We start from the raw sequence: 25,047 nt of genomic DNA on the forward strand, positions 1-25,047 counted from the left end.
AATTATTGATAGCTTAGTGACAATAAAAAAATATACTTTATACGATTAAAACATACATTTGTCAAATTCTAAACTTAAAATTTTGAAAATTCTCAAACACTTATTCCCGATGACAGTGATCCGCATTAGTTTCGAAAGTGTTCCCGTATATGAAGTCTGAAAAGGAATTTAATCGTATTATACGCTTTTAACAAACACGCCAACTTTCTTCTCACTATAATGACGTTGATATGACATCAGCGCGACAATATTTAGTAAACCACTCAGATAAATGAATTAATTTTCAGATATTTTTCAAGTTATCGGGGCAGAAACGCGCAATGTCGTATATCCGTCAAACGGATCGCGTGCGACGCGGGATTAATTAATTGGTTTGTTGTCTTTTTATCTTTTGGCGTACGCGCGACTGGAGTTTCGAAACGTTGCAGCCGGAGGTTGAATGCGTTTAGAAAGCCGAACGTAAAATACGTTCATACTTCACGCAGGTCGTTCAGGAATAATTAAGCGCAATGTTAAATTGAAGCGGTGATTAAATATCGCGGGCGACAAACGCGCGCGCGTTTCATGCCCCGACGTTCGTCGACGGGCGACCATTAGCCGCGGAACGAATGTTTGCTGCGCCGATGCCGTCAATCGGCATTATCGGACTTCCGACGGTGATTTGTTTGCCGTACCGATGTTAAACCATTTATGGTGGCCGGTCTTTCATCGATCGGATCGTCAAACACGTCGCTTTCTCGGTCGCGCGTTGTCCGCCACGTGCAAATAATCCGTCAATAACAAACACGCAAATACGTAATGATATATCTAACTATCACAGGGAATAGTGGAAATTATAGAGTGGTTCCTAATGTTATTTTTTCCTCTACTTATATAGTTCAGCAAAATTTAAAGTTTTTTTTACGGAACAAAAATCGACATCAAATTTATCAAATAAGCGTACAAAAAAGTGGTCGAAATTTGTTATTCTTTAGTAACTATAGGTCGTTAGTACATAGAAGTAAGAGACAGAAATTTCATGTATGAATGACGATAATTTTCTACTAATCAGTCTCAATCATAAAAAGATGATCATATTCTGCAAGAGTCGGTATTGAAATGTTGAGAAATTGAACCTAGCAATTCTTAGCAAGATCATAAGTATATCCTGATTTTTATGCGTTAATGTTTATAATAATAATAGTATGATTTTTTTGACATTTTTATTATATGTACTTTCTATTTTAATTAACTTTTCGCTTAAGATTGAAATGTAATTATATGCAGTTATCTGTATTCTGATTTTCCATTAAGCAGCACGTATACTAAGTCCTGCTAATACCTCAAGCTTATATGCGAAAATTCCGGCATGGTTTATCCCCCGGATTACAATATTCCAAGCATGAGAATGCGACTGCTATCATAATGCAAGCGTTCACAGAGGCGACAGACAGATCACGTCAGCTAACAATGCACACCAGTAACGATTGCCTTATGGCTTTTGAGTTTATTTGTTTTCTTTGCACACGTAGTGACTGCGGCTAACCGGGACGACCGCACTTAATATTCCAGTTCTACCGATTGTGAACATTGCGATCAGTAAATAATTGTCCCTATCTCAATAAACACACGAAATTAAGCGTCGTCTAATAGCATGATTGCGATACTCGGAACGGTTTTTGGCATAATAATGACGTCAAAAATAATAATTGTTTTTTAATAATAACGGGTTAAGAAAGGATTTATAGAAAAGTATAAAAGAAAAAATGTAATTTATTAAATGTTGTATTTCCGAATTATAATACATCTCGTGTATAATTTGTTGATCAATTCTACATCTTTTAAACTAAAATTTGTTTGATCGACGTCACAGACGTTCTGACAGGGTAAATTAGATTAGTATAATATTCATTCATGATTATACACATCGATTTCTCATGTAATACATGCATTATATGTATATATTGCGGGGAAGGGATTTACAATTGGCGATGTGCATTCCGTCCCACGATAATCAGTGCTTCGTTATCGGCTGAATTGGAGCCGTGACGGCGATTCGCTTCGTCGTTACTTCACTCCCGCCGCGCCGGTTTGGTGCCGGTGTAAAAAGGTCAATGGTACGCGTTGTGTTACATCGCTGGACATTCGTCACGCCGCCGGCAGGTATATATTGATTTCGAAATTCCAGGTTGAGAGATGGAATGATTGAGAGGTGGAAAAACATTTTTTCAATGGAAAAGTTATCTTGTTTTTTTCTAGAATCGAAATTTAAAAAAAGACAACGACGAAATTTTTATAATTCCAGTTTTATTTTCAGACATCGTGAAATAATTTGTATATCTTAAAAATACTACACATTGATAGTATTATGATTAAATTTAGGGATCATATTTCTGCAGGTTTGTAATAGAGAAATCTACATTTATATGAAGAGTAAAAGAGGAGAGGAAATAGTTTCATCCCGATCCTCAGTTTTTCTAACTACCAACATGCAGAATGCAATACAACCGTAGTTGGAAAATCTGGGAACACGTACTCATCGTCATTGCGAAGATCAGTGTTTTGAGTGCGTGCTCATCCTTATTCAGAAATTGGCTTCGTACACGCCACAAAGCGGCTCATTTCACCGACCGTCATTCCAGAACCACACCTTTCCTCATAATGCGAAGTTTCACGTTACGAAAGGAATCTAAAGTAAATCTTGCGATCATAATAAGAAATCTTGCAGAAATAAGAAATAGAAAATTTTTAATTTCTCGATTAGTATACTATTTGATTCAATAACTAGCGAATTGATAGGCAGACAAACGCAAGGAGTATTAAAATTTATATAAAATATAATATCATATTAATATACATTATTTAGGTCACTTGTTAATCTGCGAGAACACCGAAGTCGTGTTGTCCATGTGCTTTCAAAATTAGAAATCTGGCCTCCCGCCAATTTTGGCATGGTGATCGTACACGACACGCGCGCGAGTCGTTCGGGTCTTATTTTTAACAAGATCTGGAAAACGTGGGCGGAAACCGATCAGTGAAACGATTACGGCGCCCACGTGGATCAGGTGCGCGCGTAAAACGAGTACTCGGGTACCGGAGCGTTCGCCGTTAAGATGCACTTACGCTGCGAGAACGAACGATATATCGAGGTCTATGAATGAACGCTATATATTACTCCTTTTCGCACCGCTGGCAGAATAGTTTAGATCGATGCGAATGAATTCCTTTAGCAGCAAATCTATGTCTTCTGGACGTATTCGTGACATTTTATGACATCATTGAGCTTATTATATTTTCTTGTTTATAACACGAATCAAACTTTACAAGCGCACCTTTAAAAGTTGGCGTACCGGTTCGGTTCACATTCGATTCCTCGTCGAACCTGCCGCATACGATGTCGCGACTGATAAAGGTCGTCGCTCGACGACTATTTTCTGTATCCACGGCGCTTATCTTGAGTACACTTGCAACCGCGGTTGCACCGCGCGTTTCGCCGCAGGTAGCGGCGCTTTCCCCGTCCGGAATCGCGATCACTTACCGTCGCGACAGCGCTCTCTTGTTTCTCGCTCGGGGTATCTCGCTCTGACATCATCGACCAGACGGTCATTATAAGTTCGATCACCCTCGGTGCCACATTTGACTCATTCGAAGAATAAATATCCGAACGCGCGACATTTAGCTTCGAGTGATATTTATATTTTGCAACTTTTACACCGGAAATCGAGAAGACTCAACGAGGGTGATTGAGCAATAATCGTGAAAGATATTTAAGTCTTTATTCAGAATGATTTCCTTTTGTTTAAAGAAAAAGTTATTTGAGAAAATGACACTTGATTACATGCGTGCTTATAATAAAACGCTTTATTTTCGTAAAATATACATATCGCAAAAACTTGTATACAATAGATTATAAAACTTTTCGTGTCTATGATCGATGCGACTGAGCGTGTAGACATGAGTATACGATTCGGCGATCTACAACAATGAATAATACATGTAGTAGTATATTAATTATACCATTTGTTCGATCGTAGCGAGATTAATGAAGTGAATTAAGCGGAAAATCTGCCACGAGCACGATGGAATTAATGAGCACGTAATGCAATAGCCGGGATTTGCAAGTCTATGATCTTGACGAAGCTTTCGCAGTTTTCCTATGTCAACTTTCTAGGGAACGAAAATTTCAAAGAAATTATAATTTATCAAGGTTTACTTTAATTTTTTTACTCTCTCTTTCCACGTTAAATTTTTGCATTTAATATGCAAATGCGTAACTTTAGAGTCATTAGTACTATCATGTCAGTTTGTGAATATATTATGAGTTAGAATGAGCATCTTTTAGCATCAGCTGCAGTCTTTAAATAACATGATAAATATGGAGAGAAGAATCTCCATATTTAAAAAGTTTGCTAACAAGCAAAGTCACTTTTTACTCATTTTCATATGTTTTTGTATAATTAAAGTCAGTATAAAAATAATTCATGTGTAGAGAAAATAAGCATTATTATCTATTGCATTAAAATAAACTGTTATATAATTCAAGATACGTGGAAAAATAGTTAAAAATCGAAGACTATAGTCCTATGGAATTTCTGAAGAAATTAGTAAGATTTAGATTGTAGAAATGCGTATTTAACTATCCAGGAGTTGTATGCAAGAAAGCAAAGTCTGCGAATCGCTTACAAGTTTTAAGTATTTATTTTTATGTTACGTGGCAGCCGAGAATTGGATTGTGTTTACGCGTCTCGTTTATCGCGTAAAGAGATCCTTAACATCATGCGTGCTCTCGCACCGGCGGAAACGCTGTGTGGTCGTTTGCCTTGCTAATTCCATTCACGTAATGTCCGAGGCAGTTGTGATTTGCGTGGGAATCCGATTATGACGTTTGCACCGCAATCGATGCACTCGGAGAGCGGTTACGTATATAACGGTCCCTCCCTGCCTGCTATCACTCCCTTTCTTTCTCTTCTTAAATGAACAGATATGTACGTATATCTATTCATCCCGCTCTTTCTCACTGTCTCCCAAGTTCCTCTTGTCTTCCACTCCGATCGCCGCAGGTTGCCCGAGAACGTTCCACGCTATTACAGGTTCGTCCGTGCGTAAATGCTCGCTCGAGGAGAGATTGACGATCCCCTCGATCTTTTACGCGACCCTGACTCTCCGTTGTATGAGCGCCTCTTCGTTTTATAACAATGACCCACTTCGCGTTCGCTTGACACTCACATTTCGATGAAAGGATCTCCACTGTTACTTCCATACAAAGAATTAGAGTGTCAGTTTGTATAGTTTATAGGATGCTCACGGAATTGTCAGTCACAATAGATAAAATGTGTCAAAAGTCTTGCAACTTTACATACAATTGCATACAAATTGCATGCATTTTCTTCTATCAATTTGGTATCGACTAGTTTTTAATGAAAATTAAATGATAATTATAAAATTATTAAACGTTGGATGATAAAAGATGGAAAACGAAGACTATAATAATAGTGAGCTTTTTTCAAAATCAATTTGTCATGATTCATTTATTTGTATTCCATTTCTTCTTGAACGAAGAAATAATTTATCTAAGAGAAGTTGCGTGGAATTTTCACGAGGATATATTATTTGTACCATAGAACCCCTTGGGAGACGCAATGATGGCCAAATAAGGCCAGGAATGCACCCGAACATTGATTGAAACTGAAAGAACGTGCCTCTATGCAGTCGCAGGATTCTCGCAGGACGATCTCTCGCAAACCGAATTTCTTCGCGCATATTTTGATACGCTGAAGATTACGAGTAATTCGTGTCAATATTCTGAAAATAAATATTATTTTGATGCAAGTGTGTACAAGGAAAGTTAGCAAAATTTTATGAAACTGAAACAGTAGGTAAATCATCTCCTATGTTTCTTCGTAGCAGAAAATTTGATAATGAAACTTTTTAGATTCGAATACGAAAATAAAAAATGCGTTGCAGTATACATGTATAATTTTATAGCAATTTATATTATCATCAAAAATATAAATTAGCGAGAGCACAGGCAACATTAACAATTCTGTATTTCAAAAAGCTCTTCCAAGTTTATGACTTTATCGTAAATTTACATAATATATATAGATCACGGCGATATAGAATCATATAACGTATGTGTGTATAAAAAAATTCGAGAAAGGGAGTTATAGATAACGCTATCGAAATAGGGTATATCGAACTCTTCAACACTTTCGAATCAGATCTCAGCTCATTGAATCGCGTTAGATAAAAATGTATCGCAGATTCGAGGAGCGTCCATTCTCGAGTACGGATCGAATGTCGATTCCATTATCTGGTGAAGAGGTGTATGTACGCGGCTCTGGACGCGAAGTAGGATTGATACGCTTCGAAAATCGTACATGCATTAAGAGTGCCTGGCGCCGCGCCGTGCGTATCGTGCATTCTCGCGTGTGAGTGCGTGAAAATGCGGCTCTAGGATAATATTGCCGGTTACACGAGGTCATTTCCGCGGTGCGCGTACCTACACAGTCAGATTTTATTTACGTATATTAGTGCGTATTATGCGTGTGCACTCCGCATGTTGCTAATCAATCGCGTTTCGAAGCACGAAGTACTTATATGCGCGCTCGTAAAGGAATAGGAAATATTGGCATCGCATGACTGAGTACGATGAAGTGCAGAGAGATACGGTAAATTCAACAGTTTGGTGTCAAACTATCATTTAGTGAAATTTGTTTCGAAGATATTAAAAAAATATTTTTTAAAATTTTACATTAGATGTTTATCGTTACGTAGAGTTCGGTCGAAAGGAGAACGTCTATAAGAGTTTATTACCTCGATATTGATCGAGAATCGATTGTCTTCTATGGCTGCTGGAAAATTGCGGGCGATATATTCGCGGATTAGAAAGTCCTCGATCTCGAAACGTTTTCATATCCTGAATCTCGCGGGGAGAGGAAAGGTCAGTGGTCTTGGCCGAAGAGTTTTCTACGGCGGCTATGATTCTGCGGCTGCGTCAAAGCCGGCTCGTCACGCAACACGGGCATTCGTGCAAACGCACCGCATACGGCGGGCGAGAGACCGAGAGACAGACGAGCGGAGAGAGAGAGAGAAAGAGAGAAAAAGGGAAAGAGAGAGAGAGGGAAGGAGGAAAGAGATAGATGAAACGATAGGGGAAACGGAAGAGGAGAAGAGCAGGACTACAAACGTCGGCTTTACGGACGGACGCTGATACAGAGCCTAATAGAAATATCGATTTCGAGGGTCAACGCACCTCGTGGCGATACCTCTGTACTTCGTGCATAATTCTTCTTAAAGAACATCGTCGCGGTCGCATACGATAAGCACTGAAAGAGGATTTTCTTTCTTTCTTCCCTTTCGAGAAAATTTGGTCACAAGAAGTAAGAATCGATTATGCTTTAGATTTCTTTTGCTTTTATCTATGAAGCTATTTGAGATAATTGGAAAATGTGGATACTGCATGGGAAGGATTATTAGTTATACCTAGAAGTTCATTAAAAATGAAAATTAAAGTAATAAGGTTACTTTCGATACTATCTATTGCATCTCCATGCACGTATAAGTCGATTAAAGAACGGGTCGAAGAGAACTTCTGGTCTCATTAAAGATGAGAACGAACACGGAATGTTTTACAAATGAATTAAATGACTTCTTACGGAGAGACTTAATTCTCTTACGAGTAACTTTCCTGAAATAAGAGAATACTATTCGTGTAGCATGCTTTCGTTATCGATACTGGCAATAAAAGCAATCGAGTATCTACCTGATATCGCTAAATACGTATGTATGACGAGATATCGGAGTAACGATGAAAAACCGACGTTTCCGAGAGTATCAGTAGTCGTGCTCTCCGAGAAATCCAGTACAAATCGTGTTTTATATACTCACATCAGATACACTCAGTGCCGCAGTCCCCCATATCCCCGATAAGATTTAGATCCCCGTTTACATCTTAGCTAGGAGTCGGGAGTTCTCGAGAACAGGCAATCGTGCGCAGGATACCCGCGGGCCGGATGTGCGGTTCTCGTCAAGTCGCGGGTAACGCGATCGAAATTCTATATTTAGAAGCGGTAACACCCGGTACAGCGCGGACGGTAGTCCGCGTATGGCGCAGCTATTCCTGTATTCCACGATCTTCTCCTTCGCCCGCGCCATCGCTCTCTTCGTTTTTCGTCTGCCGCGCCGCGCTCCGCCTGGGGAAATTCTTCGAGGGCGGACGGATGCGCCGAGCGAATGCAGAATCGCGTTCCCCGCGACATTGGACCCGCCACGCTGGCGCGCTTTGAGATATTTCCTTTATCTCCCGCGGGTCCCTGCTCGCAATTAAATACAGCCGCGGCTTTCCGCGAGCTGGGGCATCGTTCTCGCGATATTTAACCCCCTCGAGGGATTAAATATTCACGCTGCCTCTGGTACGTTCCTCTCACAAAGCTATCTCGCACTTAAAAGTCGGTTTAACTATCTTAGTAACTATAATATGCATACTTATAGTGTTTGCACTGATTCTGTAATCAAATTTTGTAATAGTGGACTGATATCACGAATGAATTTCCTTCAACGTGTCTTTTTGAAAACATTTGTTTACGAATGCATCTATATGATTTATTTTGAAAAGTTGAAAAGATTTTTACCGAAAGGTGGAAACGCGCGGTGATTATTCCACAAATGCTGCACAACGATAAAGTAATCATATAGAAATATTTCTATCGTTCCTCCTAGAAATTAATCGCTGATCAGAACGATCCTCTGCCTCAAACAAAGAGTCATTCACGATTGGCGGCGCGTCTCGGCGCGTTATATCTCGATTGTCCGTATATTGAGTTACCCGCGCGCGCGCGATGTGTCTTGACAATCGTTCATTCACGACCTGCTGAGTCGTGTATTCGTACTTTACGTTTATTTCGCCTTATGCGTGACTTCTTTCGACCCGCCACTATCGCATCTGCTTTGAAGCTCGTGAAAGATTTACCACTTTCCATCTTCAAACGCAGATGAGCCGTGGAAAGCGATGTATATGTAAATAATTTTCGTCGCCATGTGTTTCAGCTTTTTATAGAATAAGTCAGGATAATATCTCGCTGAAAATAAATAAATTTGCTACGTTTAGATCTGTATATACATGTAAAAATAGTGCAATAACTGTCCAGAGTTTTATTGTTTTATCTTGTTATAGTCTGATTTTATCTCACCTTAAGTTTTTGTCAAATTTTGGAATTATATATACCACTACAGCTCATTTAAAACTATATGATCCCTATCAATGGTGACGTGATGGGAAGTCCGGCGATGACAGTTAGCGCGATTATTTCGTCGCTCTTGCGTAACGTAAAGCGCTGCTCTCGTTATAGAATCTCGCATGCTTTTCTCGGTAAAGGCTGGATCGGATCTGTGATTTATTCTTCGTGGAAATATCGCATGCGCCTTATTCTGGATCGACGCTTAGGCATGGCTGCTGAAAAACCGTCTGCAACGTTGTGATTTTTCCGCGAAACGCCTTGCAACCGCCTGACCGGATTATTTTTCAAATGAATCACGGAAATCGAGATAGGTATTCATTCGTCGGTTTGAGACGCCCGAATAATGTCTATAGAAGATTATTTTTGCCGTGTGACTATATGGAATCACAAAAATAGAGAGAGTATAAAGTGTTCGTTTTACTTTACAGTTACGATTTTATTATGTATCATTATTTCGATAATTTTCTACACTTTGCAGTTAGTTTTCGTTCAGTTTCGCGCGGTCAATAGTTTGGAAAGCTTTTTTCAAAACTCTGTCAATAATATTTTACTTACATGAAAAAGGTCTTGAGTTTGTACGTACGATTATTAATGACAGAATACAAGCAAATCTGAAGGGAAAAACGCTTGAATGCAATCGATCCTTGAAACCGGATATCGTATGCGTCGCATTTTGCGAGAGCGCGCTTTGCGGTGCAGCATGAGCGCAAACATGACGCCGCCGTTATTCGACGTCATCGCCTGGCGAGCCGGAACGCGCGATGTAGAACAGTCTTGGCATTCATACCGATTCCGATGAGCCAGATACCCGCTGACTTATTAACAAGAGGAAATATGAATGAGTCGTGCCTTTCGGAAGTGATGCACGAAAGCAACTTTATATCAGCCATTGCCATGTTGAAAAAACACACGAGTCTCGCATCGAATAATTTCAACGTCTTTCAAACTCTTCCCTACGTTGTAATTAATAATCACTATTATAATTAACAATTGTTGAAAGATTCGCTTAATGGTTTTCATAAAGAAATTAAGGGAAAAATAATATCTAATAAGTATATTGTTAAGGAAAATTATTTTGTTTTATATCGGATTACTTGCTCAAAAAAATTCATAGCTATTTTATTATAGTAAGTATTGCTTATGTAAAAAAAGTGGCTTAAAATTTAGCGTATCAGTCGTGGGAAATTTATATCTGCTAATTTTTATGCAATTTGCATCGATCGTACAGGCAGTCCAAAACACTGCGTGTCCTCAATCTGGGACTTAAAGCAGTTCGAGGTCGATTTTTTCGCAACCAACGTTTATTCCGTTGTACTTCCGTGAGTTAAGTCTGTTGTTCTGTCCCTTTGTTCCCGTAGTTCCTCCTTTCACTTCATCGCTGTCCCACTCTCGTTACCGAACTTGGCAGAGCTCTTTCTCTTTCGAGATCGTCCTCCGTCGAGGAGGAGAATCGCGAAAGTGCGTAACGCGGCGTCGAAGGCGCCACAAAAGGAAGAAGAGCGTAACAAGTCGGCGGGGAACGAACGAATATGGAGTGCATCGAAACGAAACGACGGGAGAACGGAAGAGAGTGTATACGAGAGACGTATATAATCTTTATAAAATTTATTTAGGACCGTCTTTATTCGTAAACTTTAATTAGATGGACATTAATTGACGTTTAATTGTTTAGTTCTTTTTGCCTCTTAATTCTGTCTGTATATGGAAACAGTTTTGTATGTAAAAGTTCTGTGAAAGAAAATCCTAAAAAAGTTTTATACGTAAAGAAATATGTATCCACGAAGTTTGACACATCGATGAAATTTTAACGCGTTTTGATTTCTCACGAAAATCTCACATATCTTTATATTATATCAATGTTCTTACCTTCTGTAACTGTAAAAGTCTAGAGTTGCAACTTTTCTATTCAATTCTGGAATTAATGCACTTTCTTACATTGCGCAAGAATTGCACATATCATTTCTACTCCACGCACACATAGAAATACTATAACAAGTGATGGATGTATTCTTGATAAACAACGTCGTCATCGTTAATAATAAACTTTCCAACTAAGTATTGTAGTTTACTAAGCATTAAAATAATTCTAAGAAGTTTAAAACTTTTCTAAATAATTATTAATAAAAAATTAATAACTTTCAATATTGCCATTAATATTATTCAATGTATCTCTGTTAACATTATTAATTATTTTATATTTATTATGTACGTATTACATCATAACTGACTATTCTTGGTGTGAATTTGATAAACGATAAATGTCTCGTTCAGCCAAGATTGTCGATGATGCATGACGCTTGAGAGTTTTCAATGTATTTATCGTCATTTAAAGTTTCCAAGGTCTAAAAAACGTCGTGACGTTATTAATCGTTTTTGGGCAAAAGAAGGAGGAAGCTATATCCTCACTGTTTACTTTCACTGTTCGGTACATTTTTATATTTTGGCGCACATGGATTGCAGCAAAAACAGTAGCAAATATTTATTTTTTGTTATATAATTGCCTATAATTTTTTCAAAAAATAATTCCAGTTTTTCATGTTATATGCTAATACATTTTGAAGCTTGGTTTGTTAAATTAATATAATGCACAGTTTCTATTTCTTTTTTTGTACTTAGTATTTCCACATGCACGGATTAGCTAACAAGAGACTAATTAAAAACAATCTTGTTAATTTAACAGCATTTTAAATGAAAGAAATACGTTATGCTCTTGTTTTAATAAAATGATATTTGTTTTATTAATACTATTATTAAATTAATAAGATTATTTTTAATTAGACTGCTGTTAGCTAATGCTGTTGATATATCATTTTTTCCGTGTATAAATATGTATTAGGGATATAATTTGTGGATGCCCGCAGTACCTAATTAGCCTATTTGCTAGAATAAACGATGATAATAAAAAACATCATTACAATGCTTGATAATTACCTGGAAATAATTAGCGGCAATACTTCCGCGATGAACGCTGATGTATAACCCCGGAATAAACGATATATCTTTGTTGTTAGCGAAAATGCGAATGAGATGCGAGGAGATACCTCCTAGCCAAATTGCATGCGTCGCGCATTTGTAATTCAAATATCGCAACATTGTTCGTGGATTAACACGCCAGAATCTTTCGCTCGTCGTTTGCGTGAGGTGAAATATTGAATATATAGTACTAGTTGTGCATAAGATGGCATTATCGTATTAAGGATACCGTCATTGTCTACTCTACGGTGATGCTGTTGTATAGGATGTTCCAAAAGCCGCGTATATTCGCAAGTACGATGCAAAGATGTTAGATATTTCTTTGTAAAGATATTAGAAGTATTAGAAAAAGTAGCAAGCACATTTCTATAATAATAAGGAAAAGAAACAACTTTTATTTTTTGATAAAGAAAAGTTGATAAGAGAAATAATATCTTTATAATAATAATTGAATTATTTCCTTTAACAGATTATTTATATAAACTCTTTGAACTTTTCGCCGTAAAACTGACGCCGTTTTAACGATCCAATAGGTAGAAACGAAATTATTTGTTAATTTACGTTGAACTACGCGTCCCTTTTCTTGCGGACGGCACGCAACAATCTGGAAGGTTTAATATCTGTTTCCGGGCGCGTGCCTCGCGTGCCGAGACAATCGCGTCGCTCCGTGCAAATTGTCTTTAATCGCTCTCCCGACGCGGACCACGGTAGCTTCTCGAAGGTGGTACGAAACTGCGCTGGGGTATTATTTAGCATCGCCATGGGCAACGACGGTGCTTACCGAGCAACACTGTCGTCGAAATAGCGCCCATAGTGCATTGCTCGAGTCTATACGTATGTATATATGTATTTGCTGAATAAACGAATTTTTAGAAGTTTCTGCGTCTGAACGGTAAAGAGTTGGTCGTGAATATTTTAGCAATGGCATAACTGGTGCTTACGCTGCTATTCCGGAGCGCGGCGGCTATTGATTCGGCCCACCGGATAAAAACGATAGCGTCGTCAACGTTTTATTCTGGGATGACGCACATGCGAAGTTTCACTACAGAGCTGCGACTCCAAGAATAACGACTGAAAGTAAAACAAGCTGTGCGAAATGGTTCGCAATAAAGTTTTCCTTAATGAGAATGTTGTGATATAAATAAATTTCAAGTTATAAATAATTTAAAGTGATTTAGCGGCTGTAAGGGTGCATATAATCAAAATTTTTATTTCAAGTATACACTTGTTCTAATATGATTTTAATTTTAAACTTAGTTACTAAGATATTTAATAGCAATTTAGCAATGACAGCATTTTTGGTGCGTTATTTCACTTTTCCAATTTTGCGACCATGCAGTTTGTCGGGGCTTCGCACATCCCTCCCGAAGAATCCTTTTTCGGAGAAACTTTTGAATGGGCGGTGGAGGGTTTCCCCGAGTATACACGTGAGTCATCGGACACCCTTCGAGCACCCTCAGAAGGAGATCCGTTGAATCCATCGTTCCGGGTTTTCTCGACCCTCGTTTCCGTGTCCGCGGAATTTCTTTGCGGCGGGGCAAGCTTGTGTTCCATAAGGCAGATCTGAACGCGAACGCTAGAAGGTGAGGATCGATCGAATCAGGGCGTTGCACGGAGAGGACTCCTGCGTGAAAGAGGAGATAAGGTTCGAGGAAAGACGGTGCATCCTTCCCGAGGGTGACTTCCGCCATTGCCGACAGGAACGCGAGACGCTCGCAATCTTTCTACAAACACCGCTTGTATTTTTATCGCCTAATATAATTGTTCATCAATTCGCGATAGAATTATCATTAAATCATATACTTTAATAATTTATACGTTATATATAATTTGTGCGCTTTATTTACGTAGATATAATTTTAATCAAATTACATGAGGAATGAACTTTATCACCAAATTTTTTATCTATTTTATAACTTAGCATATTTGCATAATCTAGATATACATATTTTTGATTGTTATATGTCGAAGCACATAATAATTATTTCAGTTTTATGCTGTATCACATACCTTTTACAGCTAAAAGAAGTTGCGCATTTTGTGAATGAAGATGAATAACGAAACGTTCCATATCTCGTCATATCGCATTTCCTTCTTACCTTCAGGCTAAATGATACTGGCTGTTCCAGTTCCATGGTATCGGCTCGGATATCTTTTAACTTGATCAATATCGATATGTTTCCGTGTTGCATCGGCTTTGCTATAAACTCGATTATGATTCATCGCATGCCGACATGTCGATTCGACGACAGTCTCTTCCTTTCCTTACTGCCTCGCTTGCCTGTAAGTCCCTGAGGCATTTTCGCCAAGAAGCTCATCCCTCGCGTTGATCCTCACGATATCTCGAGTATACTTTCGTGAAGGGATCTCTGGTAACTCATATCTGCTGCACCCTTCGCGAACGAGGAGATATCGCTAATTCGACGATAAACGCTCCGAGTGTCGAGCTGCTAGCGGCGCGGCTTACAAGCATCGCGGCGATATCTTGGTTTTTATTTATATTTATTGATAACGCCGTCGTATCTGGACGGTTCAAGGCAATCCTGGGTACTGACGTTATCTTTTTTTAACCTGAATTACTCTATATACTGTTGTGGAATCAGAATATCTATAATTGAACTCTTGGCGTTATTATAGCTGTCATTTGTCATTCTTTCACAGAATCGTATGTGATAAGAGGAAAAGTGTGCGAGTTGCGTTAGAGATTCAACCATTCCATGATTACTTCATTGGAGTCTGAATAAAGCTGTTTGCTGCTCTGACACGATCGATCACTCTGGTCGCATGAGGGATGAACCGTGCATAGTCAAAGAGGCGCCTCGTTATCGATGTAGGAACCCGTTTCTTCGGCTGAAAGACAAGCCGTCGTGAGCCGTCTAGCTGCAACATCGGTTATGTCGCCGCTGCTGGAGAAACGGGAGAGCTTTGTCTGCTCGTTGCATTATTAATCGAGCAATCGATATCTCGGTCTATGTTTCATGCGCGCACACCATGACGCTAGCCTGTCGCTGGACGTATTACGTTATTCCATCAACGTGTATTACTTTCTCAACTTTTCAGCTTTATTCGATATTTTCCCTTCTGTACAACTGGAATTTCTGTAATCTTTCTATGGACAAGATCAGGAAGTTAAAAATTTTCTAATTTTTGATAATTTAACAGCGTGATCTACGTTATTTCTATGTTTTATACTTTTATAACAATTCGAAGGAATTACGATATTACGAAAAAACAATAAAAAACATGATAAAATTTATTAAATTTCTTATTGCACTTATATATAAATTGTTAATATAACTGTATAAAATTTAAATGCATTATTATAATAGAATTTTAAAAGTCTTAAAAAATTTATTCATGCGATATTATACATGTTAACATGTTCCAACACTTTATTGAAGGATTCGTTCCTCTCACGTGTCTTATTTCATCCTCCCTATTATGTAAATAAGGAGCGATAGTTAGATGATTTATTACGGTTACCAGATAGTATATCAGAAGAGGAAGTCATTATTAAATCGTATTAGCGTTTACATGTCTTCGGAATAAAAAATACGAAACGAATGCACAGTGCCACGAGCATGACATTTTCTACGCTTGTTCCGGCGGCGGCAAGAAAGTTGCGTCGTCTGACAAGCTGACGCGTCGCCACGCATTTTCCATCCTTGCTACGCGTGTTCCGCGACCCGCGCTACCATGTTCGCTCTATCGCGATGTAAACCTTGCAAGGACACCTCGTCCAGTGCACCGTAAACCCGTTCCTCTCTCGCTCCCGTCTCCTCCTTCTCCCTGCCGCAATTAGCAGCGCAGTTTCGCGCTACTTCGGTGGAATGCAACGCTATTCCGTCCCGACCGCGAGACGATTACACCGCACCTGCGTGGCGTGGCATGGCGTGTTTATGTAAAGCTGTCCGGCGATGCGCTTTCAGCTCGGGTACGCACCCGCGGGTGTTCTGCTCTATCTAAAAGTGACCCGCACGGATTGCTGCTACTTTCCCACACGCGTTACCACGAGAACTTGAAGTATCAGCCTTTTTCCAAGCTGTCACGTGATGACGGCACGCTAGAAATGAGAATCCCGCTGTAGCGAATAATTTTATATCAGCATCAATCTCTAACACGTATATCCAAGAAGTAAAGAATTATAGATTACCTTATTAGCCGTTTGTCAGCCAAAGTGTAATATAATTATAAATGGTCCAAACACGTTCTTGTCGTGAAATTTTGCGTTTTCACAACAAGAATATTTTTATAAACTTCTCTAGTCTGAAGTCCTTCATAGGAAGTGTATTCCGCGATAGACATTCTTATTGATTATCAGTTAATCGCGGAACTGCGATTGGCTAATCACAGAACTATGCCGCTGAGCTAAGATCTCGCTGCTCACCGAAGGTCCTTCAACGGGAGACGGCGGAGGCAAACGGTTGCATTACTGCGGCGTGACGGTATTGAAATAATTAACAATCGCGCGCGTGCATTTACCCGGAGTGATGCCTAACGAGAATCGAATTAATGGAATCGATACGGTCCACCTGCAATCGTTGCAACGCAGGGGTGGACCGGTCTGTGCGCAAGTGCATGCCGCAACCGGGGATGAGTTTTGTCGGAATAGTGCAAAATGGAAAGAGGATGCGGTACAACGAGTTGATTTCTCTCGAGACAATCGAGCGATTAAATTAATTTTCATTACCGGTAATGGCATCGTGCGCACTTGACCGCGATGTACGGCGACAAATTAATCTAATGTCTCGTTAGCACCGTCTGTAATTACGGCTTAATTCTTGACATTTAACGCGATTGCTGTTTTTAATCCCGGAATACATATGCTACCTTAACCTATTTTGCACATTTGTATCGCACTCGGTAGAAAATAATATGCCTATATATACTGTTTATTACTGCAAAATACATCTGATTTTGTTATAGCGATTAATAGTAACAAAACATTATTTCTTTATGAATTATGTTGTATTTATTTTTTGTTGCAACACTCATGTACATACATTATTAAATTCATATTTCTATATTCAGGCAATTATGAAATATTTTTATTTACTTATTATTTGCTTTTATATATACCTAATTAAATTTGACTATTATTTAACTGGATAACTTGTATATTTAATTGGTACCATGTTTAGATGTAAGATACGTTTTACCGAACTTAAGCAAAGCGCGCTCCGGGGTTAACTGATTACAGCGAAGCGGAACTCCACGTTTCAATTTGCGACACGAGTATATCCAATTATTCGAGTTAATGAAAAGGAATTGTGACAAACGCCGACATTTACGCTGCTCGCGTTTCTACGATCACAGTTTCGCGGTTCCATTAATGGGAATTTCGGGCCAAGGCCCGTTCAACACTACTACTAAATGTTTCGTCAACATTTCTGCGCCATCGCAGCTGGTAACCGCAAGTTACCCTCGAGCGAACAAAGCTATATTACGTAGACGGTACATATTTGTCGATGACATACTTGCATGCAAAGCGAAGGCGACATATGGCATCGACGTAGAATTATGCGAGAGACGCTATTTCCTAGATTTTCATAATTCTATAATTATTTCTTCAATTCTATAATTTTTGATACGTATTCCTATATTCACTAATTGGGTACGTATCTGGTATTGGGCATATATATGCCGATAACGTATTCGTACGCTTTGAAAAAATAAAAGAACCCAAATTTATTAGAACTCTCTGATTCATAAAATAAATCCAATTTTAGTGAAAGCGTCGCGTTTATCAGCGATTTCCTATTACATTTATTGAATTTCTCGCAGTTGCTTTAATTTCCACAAATTTGCTGTGGCGATATTTTACAATCGCATTTGATTTTAAACTGGTGCAATTAAATTACTGCGATATAGAATTTCTTGTTTATCGCTCTCTCTCTCTGTAGGTATATGCATAAGAAATCGTTTATACCCTAAAATATAAAGTAATATCTTGATAAAAATTCTTCGATAGACAATTTGACGATTATACAATTTTTCTGTGCAGGTAAAACGATTCGACGGACGATTGGCTCGCCATGGAGCGATACGAGGAAGAAGCCGAGGACAGCGACAACGAGACAGATCCTGAACAGCTTCTGAACGAGTGGCTGGGCGAATTGGACAGCCTGACTGTGGTGAGTTTATATTTCTCTTCACGTGGTTTCTTCGTTAGCTGTTCTACGATTAAATTTTTAAATGTTGAATATTGCAGTAAATTGTGACATTACTGTAGTAATAAATAAGTATGTCGCAAAAATTATGCGTAATTATATAATAAATTAAATTGGAATGACGGTTGTAGATATAAATAATGATATAATACGATTTCGTTCAGATTTATTCATAAAATTTATATTTTTCGATTTTATTTATGACCCGATTTTATTGATAATATAAGGTAGCTAAAGCAGCCAATCGCTCCATCGTAATCGAACAATCGTAAATATTCCAAATGTCTGAAGAAAATTGGAAAAATAAATTTTATCTTTTCACGAACGGTTTGTACAATAATAGGAGCTGAAGAACGGACTCCTATAGCAGTAATATTAATTCATCGGAGCATTGTCAAACACGCTGCATGTAAACATAGACGGCATATTGAAGTAATACTGCCAATTAATTATAGACAGTACACATATACCTACCTAAGTTACTCGATATTGCAAATAATATTGTATGTTACGGCACAATATTAATCGTAAACGATATATAGAGCAATATACAACTAAATATGCTTTGAAATTATAAATAACACGATCTTAGGCTATACGATGAGAGTAGTTACAATATCTATGTTCACAACAAATATACCGTGCCGTCTAATTTAAGCAATGACTAAACGTTAAATAAAGCGGTAGACGGTGATATAAATTTGATGTCTTTAATTAGACGTCTCTCATACGAGACGACATCTAAAGACTGAAGAATCGATGTCAGGCAAGAAATTTCGATCTGATTAGTTTGAAAGACGAGGCGATCCAATGAAGAGGCAGCTGACTAACTGCCTCTCTTGAGTACGCGCTTCTCAATTGGTGTCAATTAACGCGTGGTCTAAATGATTCGCTAGTCGCACGAGAAGCCGCTGACGCGAGTTTACTTCCTTGAAAAGCGTGCACGTGTCTCCATGCGTGTGTGTTTCTACATTTGAGGCCTTAAATACCGTCAACGACTATGGAGTATATACCGGCAAGTCGGTTTTACGTAATAAAAACACGGTTCATTAATAATAACGGTTTCACGTATTAATGAACCATATTATCAATAAAATTGGGTCATAAATAAAATCGAAAAATATAAATTTTATGAATAAATCTGAACGAAATCGTATTATATCATTATTTATATCTACAACCGTCATTCCAGTTTAATTTATTATATAATTACGCATAATTTTTGCGACATACTTATTTATTACTACAGTAATATCACACTTTACTGCAATATTCAACATTTAAAAATTTAATCGTAAAAATTTTAATTTTATCTTTCTGACTCGTGACTTTCGCGATTTGCGCAATAACGAAAGCGAAACGACAGAATTCTCGACAATTGACGTGTCCGAGTGATTGCGATGCGAACTTTGTCCAGCGAATAGACCAATGTTCGTTCTTGCTGAGTGCTTTTAGCACTTCCTGCCCAGAGGCTCGCGGTCTGACGCGTGGTTATCTGTAATTTCATTAAATCGCGGATAATCGCTTTCCTGACAGATCCTCTGTTACATTGTTAGTTGCGTTAGCGACTTTCAGCGCGCTTACAGGCACGATTTTACTGGACAGTCTACGGATCTGCGCGATCCGCGAAACGTCATTACGAAGTTCGAGAATCCCCTTTGTCGTTCGTTCCGGTAAAAGTTCACGCATTTACTTTGTAGAACTTTCCCCTGGTTGGCTTTGTCGAAGCAATAGCGAAATTTTTAGATTAATCTGTAAAAACTGGCAAGTTATTCCACGGATACCTCTTTTTTTTCGACATCGTTTTTCTTTTGCTGTTTATCGTAACAAGATTTTCAGGAACTTGAAATAAATCTTTGTCATATTACCTTGTCTTAAAAACTTTAATATTGTCAACTTGTATAGCGGGTCCGTTTTTTCTCGGGGTTTCTCGAGATACCTGTTGAGTATCTCCTATTTTGCATACAGACGAGTTTATAGGTCTTCTCGAGCATAGTTTGTATTTTAAAGACTACAACTCCATTTCACGAAATGGGGAAATTATTAAATTGGAAATGTCACGTGCGTCAGATTTATTAGACGGCGGTGTTCTAATAAATATTTTATTAAATAAACCGTTTTTTTCATCTATTTTAAATTTGGAGCTAGTCAGTTTAAGTCGCTATCTCTTGATATCTTTGATAATATTCTCGAACAGAGTTTAAACGCAGTCAGGATCCAACGGCTTAGTTTAATTTAACGTGATTTAAAAATAAAAATAGAATAATTCCTGGTACGAATTATATCTTAATTAAATCTTACCACGACACCAGCGATTTCTGACGAACCGGGACGAGTCTTAATTACAATCGCAGTAGATCTGATTGCAAACGCGACGTTCTCGAGGAGTAAAAGTCTTCGCTGAAAGTGAAACCGTGACGAGTAACCTTGAACCTTTCTACAAGCCGCCGGCACGACGAATGGACACTCGAGAATCGAGTCTAGTCAGTGAAAGATGGATGAGTAGAAATGCACGAGCACTTCTACTTGGCCGTTTCGCGGCGAACGTTCGGCGAATCGATAGCAGAGCAATTGGATGTCATTGCCCCGCCATCACGCGATGTTTACTTCACGAGGACAGGAAGTCGAAATCGCGACGATCGGGCAAATGTAAAGTGAATGACCGATTAGAAGATATTGACAGGTAATAACGCCTCTCAGTAAATTCTGACGTATGCCTCATCTTCATACATATTTGCATCTATCGCTGGTCGACGTTCCTCGAGATTTAAATCGAGTCGTTTACGAACAAGTTGCTAAAAATTCCTAGAAAAAGATGGTTGAAGCGATCTTTAGAAAGATGATATGTTACTTGTTTTGTATTCCCGTAGTTTGTTAGCTGAACTGTCATCGCGATCACATGATCGCTGAACGCTCATTTCGATGAGTAATGACGCTTGCAGCGCTGAGTCTTTATCGATATACGAGATATGAAATTCCTATGGGTCTTATTCGCGCGTAAACGCGTGGCGTTTCACGAGTTGCATCGCGTTGAGAACGATAAACAAGCAATCGCCCGTTCCGGGCTTTCTCTTCACCCTGTTGCTTTCTTCTTATTTCTTTCACTTTTATTTCGAGATCGTTCTGGGATATAACGCAAGAGGCGAGAGAGAAGGAGAGAAAGAGAGAAAGAGAAAAAGAGAGGGAGAAAGGGAGCTTTTGCTTGCACTTGCACTTGGCGATGCATCGGAGGTCGGTCAAGGCGCCTGTGTACAGATCGATAGCCTGGCAACGCAGAACGGATAACGTTGCAACTGTGGTCGCTGACCCCTACGTGGCCACAGAACATTCGAGAGAGCGCTGGAACAGAACGCTGAAACATCTTGCGAAATATTATTAGTCAAATCCGGGTCACCGTCACGTTTGTCTTGCGCTTTTGATAAAGTACCTCTAACCAAACCGAGAAGCAAAATTAGACTTCGAAAATTTCGAACTAATGTAAGAACGTAAAATGTATAGCTACGTCCTTGCGCATCTTTAATATAAAATAAAAAAATTCAGTAAATAGCCAGCAGAAGAGTAAACAATATAGCTAGCCGTTTTCTACTTCTAATAAAGACGGAAAGTTCAGTGGAATTAAGAATTAACTATTAAACTATGTGCATTTAAATCGAATAGAATGCGCTAGACTAGACGGAAGGAAAAGGTTCATAAAATACAGAATACCTATCTTTTTCCTTCTCTTATTTACGGAAATAATGTTTTTTTCGTTATTTTTTTTGCTACGTAATTACACTCCGTGAATTATTCGCGATGATTAGGGCGTTACGGTGCTGAGCATCATCGTGCACATTGGCAGGCCGTTCCATCGAGACGCGAAACGCGCGTCGGGATGATTCGCGTGTCGCGGACGTACTGTAGCGCGAGCACCGAAGTGTCTAATTTGCAGGCACATTCCGCTCGGGGACCGGAGCATTTTGCGCGGGGCGTCACACACGAAATTACTGTGTGTGTGTCCCGCTAAATTACATAATAGCTTTTCTCAGAATACGCGCACAGCGCAATCGTGTTGTCTCTTACTCATCTGTCCACGAATTTATAATTATTCCTGATACATGGCATTTTCCTCTAGATAATTGGTTGATTTTTTAATTAGAAGAATCTATGAATTTCTTTTATTTTAAATAGATAGTAACTTGGCAATGATTAAAAATAGTGTTATTTGGATTTTTGTAACGATCTAGAAGACAATGAAGATAACGAATAACTAACTTTTATTTCTTCTTTTGTGAAAGTGTTTTAGTATATTTTTATTATAATGTATTTTTAATTGCAACACTTCTTTGCAACGAATATTAAGAGTGAAGTTTCAGATTTATTAATTAACTTGAAATTTGTTTCATGAATTTTTTATTACTAAAAATTATTTCTGCGACAATGAATATTTTTTATTTTTAAATTTATTTTTTAATTTTGCAAAAAGGTTTTGCTCATCTCTTTTCAATCGATAATTTAAATAAAGACCTGAAATTATTTAGCCTAGAGTTGATTGTATAGACTTTCTGGCGGTATATGTCGTAAAATAATTTTTAAAAATTATTCGTTTTATCTTCGACGATTGTGTAAATTATCTCTTACGTCATCTAGTTCTCATGAAGAACGATTATCTTGAGAACTATGCTATCTTTGCTGCATACGTTACCGACAACAGGCGGTTTCTTGCTTCAACACTGGTAATGCAGGTTTCAGCCTTAACTTGTCTCTTTCATTATAGTTTCATGGTTGGAACACGTGTGGAGCTGATATGTCTTCATCAGAGAAGAAATGTTCATTATAGAATTGAATTCTTGATGGTCCCGCAAGCATGACTGATTCACACAGTCATTTGGGCTTAGTGAACCTATATGAACCCGAATTTAATACTGTGGACACTTACATACATTTACACATCAGACACATAGAATCTTTCATGAATAATAACGTAATAAATATTGCGGAAGATAAAACCAAACTTTTTAAGAATAATAAGAAGAATAAAAATAAAAACTATATTCTATACTAATTTTTTTAGATAAAATAAGATGAAGGAAAAACTAAGGCTAACTTTTTATACATTTTTTTAATTAAGCAAAATAGTTCAAAGTTGTCAGATATTTTTTAAAGAGGTATTTTAGAATAAATATTTTAATACAAAGATTATCGATATTGTAATAATGTCGAGTATTCAAATGAAAAGTAATTAATATTTATTAAAGGATTCGCAGAATTGACATTTTGTGCGTTAAAATGTTGAAAAATTGGCAAGATTCTGATGAGATCATTCTGATGAAGTGGAAAATATCGCACAAATACGAACTTTTCATGAAAAAAACGTATAAGAAGTAATTTATTTATTTATTTATTTATTTTTTACATAACGTATCATAAACGAAAAATGTATCTTCATCGGAAACTCATAGAGATTTGCAATATGATTGCTCTTTAGTCACTAATTGGATTGAAGTCTCACAATCCCGCGGCAGCCATGCCAAACTTGTAATTATCGAATTCACGGTACGACATGACAAGCTACGTCCCATTACAGAGACTGATAAGGCTCAAGAGGCTAAATCGTTCATTATATCATTTGATCGTTCGTATAATGAGGGCAAATCGGAGCGAGCGCGAACGGCGAGCCCTGCCTCGCGGCGAAATAGACAAATGGTTAAGAGCTTCCGGTGGCTATTAACATGCGGGCTTCGTAGTATCCGCATCCGCGCCGGGACTTCGTGGCCATCTTTAATCGTGACCGGGGCTAATGAGAGTTTTTGTTCCGTAATATTGCTGTATCCGGTATGGTACTTGTTCACCATTCTTTCGTTGATCGAGAGAAACTTTAGGGATTCGTGCGCGCGTTGCATTTAGAATACGTAGTTTAGAGTCTGTAGCTATTTTTGTCAATTGTTATAACGGATCTTTTAATTTAATCCTGCTCTTAACAATCTCCTAGTATGTTAACCTAAATAATTTTTCTATTGTGTAGTGCGTATTGCTTTAGACCATAATTTTTCCGTTACATTTTCGAGTTCTTAATAATTGCCCACTTATGGGGCGAAGGTTTAAGCACACGCGAAAGATCATCCATTTAAGAAGATAAAGACTAATTATCGGATTATTAATCGGGGATGTGTATTACGAGCGGCCTACGAGATTATCGTCAATTTCAAATCGTACAGATCCATCAGCGATGACCCTTGGCCGCAATTATGCCTTTCGAGCAACCTAAACATCACCTGGAGAAGGTAATTAGGTGACCTCTTGATCTTGGTGCTTCCAAGACTCCATCATATATGATAACGAATATACTTCGCTATAGGATCGATTCGAGTAACTTGTTTCGGTGAAACGAATAAGTAGCACTTATCGATGCCATTAAATTAGTAGCGAAAGAGGATTACATTAAAAAAATATGTTCTCTATTTTAGATCCGTTTATGCATTCGGAAGATCGTGTTCTATCCTCATTAAAGGTTTACGAATCGCAATCGTTGAGTGGCAAAATTGCGAGCTTGTAAAACATGGTTTGTCTTTATGAAGAATAGTATTATTTTATTAATCTGAATCTGTTCTCTCTCTCTCAGAGTATAATTTTAATTTAAAAAAATAGACCAATGCTTTTTTACTTAAACAATACTGTGCAATTGTACTACGTATATAACAGAACTTCAT

The 25,047-nt window shown here is 38.2% G+C and overlaps 1 protein-coding gene across 1 annotated transcript in view; it reads left to right on the forward strand.

Moving 5' to 3' along the window:
- LOC112456342 (amyloid beta A4 precursor protein-binding family B member 1-interacting protein) overlaps positions 1-25,047 on the forward strand; it is a 126,618-nt gene that overhangs the window by 20,397 nt on the left and 81,174 nt on the right. Inside the window, exon 2 of the mRNA XM_025018806.1 lies at positions 18,196-18,325. Coding sequence (XP_024874574.1) covers positions 18,227-18,325 — 99 coding nt within the window. The 5' untranslated portion in view covers positions 18,196-18,226. The remainder of the gene's footprint in view (positions 1-18,195; positions 18,326-25,047) is intronic.

Source organism: Temnothorax curvispinosus, unplaced genomic scaffold, assembly GCF_003070985.1.
Source record: "Temnothorax curvispinosus isolate PA1 unplaced genomic scaffold, ASM307098v1 QBEX01006756.1, whole genome shotgun sequence".
Taxonomy (NCBI): Eukaryota; Metazoa; Arthropoda; class Insecta; order Hymenoptera; family Formicidae; genus Temnothorax; species Temnothorax curvispinosus.